The sequence below is a fragment of the Schistocerca cancellata genome, chromosome 1 (genome assembly GCF_023864275.1).
Source record: "Schistocerca cancellata isolate TAMUIC-IGC-003103 chromosome 1, iqSchCanc2.1, whole genome shotgun sequence".
In the NCBI taxonomy this organism is placed as follows: Eukaryota; Metazoa; Arthropoda; class Insecta; order Orthoptera; family Acrididae; genus Schistocerca; species Schistocerca cancellata.
The window spans coordinates 345,283,253-345,290,184 of record NC_064626.1 but is presented as its reverse complement, the minus strand read 5'-3'; the positions used below and the strand labels follow the sequence as shown (position 1 = coordinate 345,290,184).

The following is a 6,932-nucleotide window of genomic DNA, read 5'->3' as shown; positions in this document are numbered from 1 at the left end:
TGTCTTAGATTTAAATGTTATTAATATTTTTGTGTTTCCTCTTATACTATTTAGCTTTAATGTGCGCCTCCATAAAGTGGGAGAAACATTTTATGAGAATCTCCACATGACTGATGTGTTTGATGTCCTATCACTTTAATACATAGTACTGCCATTGAGCAGTACCATTTTATCATATCTTGAAATGCCAAGTTACAAGCCTCTAAAGAAAAGAACTCTGTGACAAAATTGTTACAATTACTGATGATAATTATCAGCAGATGCACAGGCAAGACTACATGAATGCATGTGTTCATTTACAAAATGAAGAGACAGGAATGTTAGAGAATTAGTCTAGAACAGTAGGTTCTAGATACTATTTGTGTAACCAAACACTTGTACCTAAAAGACATCAAAGTTCTGTGAAAAAACTGAAAATCAGATTTAGAAATGAACTATTTCAACGAAACAAATCCAAATAAGTCTAAGCTCATTCTAGAGAAAAATATGACAGACAGTATTGTAAGATTCAATATGCAAGAGTTTTTAAAAATGTAGAGCACATCAGCACCCGTAATAATACATGTCACATGTAACGTGGCCCAGTTTTGAATCATTCTGTGCATCTCCTTCTACTAAACATGGCAGGCAATGGCATTTAGTCTATCCCTGGATGCCTTGCAATGGTGATAATAAATGGTCTCTTCCAGACTGCACTGTGGCCATACTTCAGTGGTGATGAAATTTAATGCATTGTTGTCTACAAAAGCACTTTATAGAGCTTTGTAACAGGAGAAGTATTTGCTCTCCTTACTCTTCTTCATTGTGTAGAGGTGTCTTCTGACATGATGTGCAGTATAGGAATGAATACTCTCTTAATGGACCAGAGTGAACAATATAGAATCTAATGAAACACACAGAGAGCGGCTTCTTTCTTATGCAACAGGAAGTAAAAGTAACACAATTCCTGTCCTTGAAGGAAGGATAGTGATTTACAATACAGCTCAAATTCTGTTACTGTGAAAGTTTCTGGGATAATTTTCAATTATAGTTGTACACAGCATTACATGGATTAAGGAAAACAACAAATCCTCATTTGCTAGAGTCAGTCAATAGGAATTAACTGATTAGAAGCCAAATACATATAAGCTTATGCCAAGATAGTGGCATAGAACAGATTCTTAAGTATGTTTCAGATTAGGAAAAAAAAACATTCTCTTATAAATACTTGTTTCAAATAATGACAAGAAAAGACTATGGCACTTAATCATTTGCACCAGAATATAAACTACAATATCACTCATTAATGTGGATTACTGGGCCAACTCAAACGCTGCATAAAATGTAGTTTATAACAAGAAAAACTATTTCAAATTGTTGTAGTTAATATAGTGATAAATCTGATAAGCATAAGCGAGATAGTTTAAAAATGTATTCATATTACTAATCACAGAAGTTATGTAGGTGATGAGGAGATGCTAAATCTCTAAAGCTGTTACGCAAATTAATCACCCAACATACATAATTTATCGATGGACTGTTGTGCTCAAATAATGATGTTCAATTAATGGAGGATAAACCTCATAATGGCAGTAAAACAGGATTTCTTGGAATGTTACAGCATCACACACTTAAGTCAGCCTACTTTATGTTTTAACACAACATTATAGAGTGATACAGTCTTTTCCATTTCTGCTTGTAATGACATTGTGATATGTCAGAAATGTAGCAGCAAAACAAGCAAAGCTGTATCTGCTACACATATCTTGTTAACTGTGTGTAGAAATCCTGAAGGCACACTTGGAGCTGACTGAATGTTGGCCTTTCATCAGGACTCATTGCCCAGCAATAAGCCATCACACCAAACCTGAAACAGATGGAAGTTATGCAAAATCTACAAATGTTGCAGGCACATGTATTAAGTGCTATGTACAGAATATTATGTCCACAAACTTGATTATGAAAATAAAGACTGTTGCTTATAACCTGATCAAAGCTGTTATTTTGCAACAATACAAGTATTAACCCATGTAATTCAGCAAGTAGCAAAATTCTGAATAATACCTAACACAGTGACAAGACAAAGTTATTATAAGCTATTGAGGGCCAAAGTACATGTTTTCCATGATTATTCTGAATTCAGTCAGGGCTTTTATTTTGGGACAAGTCCAAGTAGCAGATGAGTCAATATCACAATTAGGTTCAACTCACGAAGTAAAGAGCCAATAGAAGGATAAGAGCTAGCTAGCTAGCCATGGCAAGAGGCTGTTGATGCTAATGAGGGTGGTGACAGAGCATAGCTATGCAGCTGTGGACTAATTTTCAAACAATGGAATAATTTTGAAAGAAATCAGAATATTTTCATATGTGTCAAACTATCTGTAATCAGATCCAGTGGCATAGTGCACATTGTCTGGTAATATGATGCCAACTTGATGTGCAATCAGTCTTGTGAAGATACTCTCTACATACCAACTTTCTTCACGGTGACGAGCCTGAAAATCCAAGCATACAATCTCCCTAACTTAGATTCATCCATTCTTGCTATGTTGGAAGGCATGACAGCAGCCAAGTTGCATGTAATAAACATCCAGAAAGTCATGTGCTGTAAGTTCATCTTCAACTTATTTTATAGGCTACTGGTTCAGCGATATAACACACCATCGTCAGGCCGTCTACTCCAGATCGCGGCTCAATTTTTTATGACAGAATTTATGTAGAATATGTGCTTACATCATATGTACACAAGCTGCTGGGAAGACTGGTTATTTCCCATATATGACATATGAGTGTCATTCAATAATTAAAGAGAAAAATTGGTCATGGGAAAAAAACAGTTAGTAGAGCAAGTTTGGTACTTCTATGGCTTTATGTTAGCATCACTGGAATGAGCCTTGATCAGCAGATGTATCAACATTGTTTTGTTTATAACCTCAAAAATACATTTCAAGATGGCAAGTCCGCTTGAAATATTCACATTAGTTTAATATCGTTCTGTTATTTGTTTTTTACTTGCTGAAGGTGAAAAACCAGTGAATATATATTGTAGAATGTCCAAATTTTATAGTGAAGGTTGTATGAATTTTTACAAGTGGGTAGAGCAGTTCAAAAATGGTCATGACTCAGTGACTGACAAACACCATTCTGGCCAACCGGTTGCAGTTTAAGCTCCCTCGCTTGAAGTCGAACTGATGACATTATTCATGCCAATCGCTATGTGTCTGTGGAAATGATAGTTGATAAGTTTTAAGTTAGTACTGGTACAGTTCACAACATTATCTGTAACAAGCTTAAGTACTGCAAAACATGTGCAAGATGGGTTCTAAAGGAGTTGGTGTGGCTACACAAGGAAACAAGGTTGAGAGTGTGCACAGAGCTAAGGGAACATTATGAAAGAGAAAGTGAACACTTTCTCAACAGAATTTTAGCTTATGATGAAACTTGGCTTCATTATTATGAGCTAGAATCAAAAAGACAAAGCATGGAGTGGAATTACACCAACTCACCTGTCAATAAAAAATTGAAAACCCAAGCATAAGCAGGAAAAGTCATGTTGACAGTGTTTTGGGATGATGAAGGTCCAATTTTTCTGTGATTATCTAGAAGAGCAGCATACAATGAACAGCCAATATTACTAAGATTTGCTTTTCTCTCTCATGTGAGAGAGATGTCATGGATCTCAGAGGAGGGGTGTGATTCTCCAGCAAGACAACGCACTTCTTCATATTGCTCAACTAACCTGGTAAACCATTGACAAAATGGGTTGGGAAGTGCTGCCTCATCACCCGTACAGTCCTGATTTAGCACCTAGTGATTTCTACTAGTTTGGTGCACTGAAGGAGGTATTACGTGGGAAGAGGTTCCACGACAATGAGGATGTGAAAAAGTTTGTGGGAAATTGGTTCAAACATTAAGATAAAGAGTTCTTTACAGCCAGAATAGAAAAGCTTGTAGCCCATTGGCACAAGTGCATAAATGTTCAAGGGAGTTATATTGAAAAGTAGAAAAAGTATTGTTTTGTAAAAATAAATGCTGTTTTCTCTAAACCAATTTGTCTCTTTGATTACAGAATGATCCTCGTCCATACATTTTGTCATTGAAAAATTCTATCTAGAATAGAGGGTCTCAAGATGGAATATTATATCACTTAAACTGTTAGCCAATGAAATAAACTGATGATGAAGTTACAGCTGATGGCCTTTTCGATATTTATTATACATAGAATATCTCTGGAAACTGAAGCAAGTGACTTGTGTATCTATCACACTTAAAACCTCACTGGTCATGTTTGATGTAAGCCTGCCAACAGAACTGCAGCTACACTAGCATGCCACACAATGCTTCTGGAGTGGCATGTTACTCTTCCCAGTATGTACAGAATTCTGCCAACAACTCCTTGACAATAGTGGTGAATCTACACAAAGAAGATTCAAAGCAGAAATGACTGATTGAAATGACTACACCATCCTATCACACATTACTTCTGTGGTCTTATGTGTCTGTTCAACTGTTTCACTGAAATCACAACTGGCCTATCAGATCTCACAATTTACACTCGTATGTGCCAGAATGAATACTGTTGCACTTGAAATATTTATCAAATAAAAACAAAAATCATATTATTCCTGATGTTCTGTCTAAGCCTTTAATTGTTATTGTGCCTAAAACACAGAAAATAAAATAAATGAAACTAAATGTGTACAAAAAAACTGTTAAAGAATATCAGACTGAGATTTTTGTGAGGTAATAATTCTTTACATTGCCACTGAGATGCTCTTTAAATATGAGTACATCATCTGTCCAAATAGCGTGTGACAGAGAAAACTGGAGTAGGAAATTAGGATAAGAAATGAGTGGATGTTTATTTCCTAATAAGCCTAATTTCTTCAATATGCCAATGCAGTGAGCAGTATAGTATATTACACCCAGCTTATGACATTAGATGGTTTAATAGTGTTACAACCCCTTTAACAAGTCACAGGAAATCAGATCATAAGACAAAGAGGAAACTCACAGTTCATCAGGACAATTTACAGGCTGCACAAGCCTGAAACCATCACTGAGGTATGCAGCCATTTCAAATGGATCAATCTCTGCATAAGGTTGCTGTGCCAGTGTTGTTAGCTCCCAGAGCAGTACTCCAAAGGCCCACTGAAACAAAGTAAGATTTTATTACTTCAGTACCTCAATACACTCTGATACTCAATGTGTTGGATAAGAAACAAACAGATCCCTCACTCTCTCTCTCTCTCTCTCTCTCTCACACACACACACACACACACACACACACACACACACACACACACACACACACACACACTACAAATGAGTAAAGTTCTCAGAATGTAAATCATTCATAAAAGATAAGCAAGTATTTGTTGCAAAATTTTCAGGTGGCAGCTAGTAAGATCTCTCCAACTCAGTATCAGTCTACTGCCTGAGTCATGTTTCAATCAACAGTACTGAACAGAAGAACTTGAAGTAATTATTTAGATGAAATTAAAAAGTCTTGTGACATATATTAGGACTGTAACTATGAATTTTACTATTCTAGATTCAGGCATTCACTTCAAGAACTCAACGTAAGCTTTGACGCCAGTCGCTCATACATGTGTGCTAGTACAACAATGATTCTTTGTCACCTAACACACATTCCATTTTTCGTTCTGCTACTGTTTCTGTTTGAATACTTCTACATTTACATCTACATCAACATATATACTCCACAGGCCAATGTACAATGTGTGGGAAGGCTACCCTGTATCTCTACTAGCCATTTACTTTCCTGTTCCACACATAAATAGACCAAGGGAAAATACTGTCTATCTACCTCAGTACAAGTACTAATTTCTTGTCTTTTCTTACAAAATGTATGTTGGCGACAGTTGAATCATTCCACAGTCAATTTCAAATGCGTGTTCTCTGAGTTTTCTTAGTAGTGTTCCTTCAAAAGAACATCAGGGATTCCCATTTTAGTTCCCAAAGCATCTCCATGATACTTGCATGTTGTTCAAACCTACTGGTAACAATCCAGCAGCACACCTCTCAACTGCTCAGTACCTTCCTCTAATCTGACATGATGCAGGTGCTAAACAATCATGCAGTATTCAAAACAGATCACACTAGTGTTCTATTTGTGGTTACCCTTACTGATGAACCACCCTTGCTCAAAATTCTCCCAATAAACTGAAGTTGACTATTCACCTTCCCTACCTGAATCCCCAAATGCTCATTATATTTTAAAATGCTTTGAAACATTACGCACAGATGTTTAAATGATGTAACTGTATCAAGGAAAACTACTAACACTGTACCCCAGCATTATGGGCTTGTTTTTTCTACTCATCCACATTAACTTGAATTTTTGTACATTTAGAGCTACCTGTTATTCATCAAACCAATTAGAAATTTTGTATAGTCATCTGGAATTCTCGTTTGACACCTTCCCATGCACCATATAATCATCAGCAAACAACTGCAGATTGCTGCACACCTTGTACAACAGATCATTTATGTATATAGAAAATAACAATTTCATAGCCAGACATAGCATCTTGTTCAGGTATTGTTTGCTGTTTCCACTGTATGATTTAGTTACACTTCTGCTGAAAGTTGTTCAACTTACGACATCAGATGCTGGTGAATAGCTGTTGTGAAGGAGACTTTCTGTAGCCAGCCATTTAACAGGGCGATTCTCGTTGTCACCCAGACAATGGTAGTCAGCAGGAAAGAGATCACGTGAGAGAGCACAGTCTGTGAGCTGCACATGCAGCCTTTCATCCACAACACAGTTCCGTGCTGCAAGGTCACGGTGCACAAGTCGCTTCTTGTGCAGAAATTGCACTGCTGCCACAATCTGCAGTGCCATGTCGACCACCTCCTGTGTTGTCAGAGTATGTGCTACACCTTCTGGGCACAGCTTACATTTCTGCAGGAACCTGGAATGAGCAATT

General features: G+C 36.9%; 1 protein-coding gene across 1 annotated transcript in view; it reads right to left on the bottom strand.

The window, feature by feature from the left end:
• Positions 1 to 299: 299 nt before the first annotated feature.
• LOC126173477 (tyrosine-protein kinase Dnt-like) overlaps positions 300 to 6,932 on the bottom strand; it is a 581,953-nt gene continuing 575,320 nt past the window's right edge. The window contains exons 8-10 of the mRNA XM_049920958.1: positions 6,605 to 6,917; positions 4,994 to 5,130; positions 300 to 1,846 (exon numbers count right to left, since the gene is read on the bottom strand). Coding sequence (XP_049776915.1) covers positions 1,735 to 1,846; positions 4,994 to 5,130; positions 6,605 to 6,917 — 562 coding nt within the window. The 3' untranslated portion in view covers positions 300 to 1,734. The remainder of the gene's footprint in view (positions 1,847 to 4,993; positions 5,131 to 6,604; positions 6,918 to 6,932) is intronic.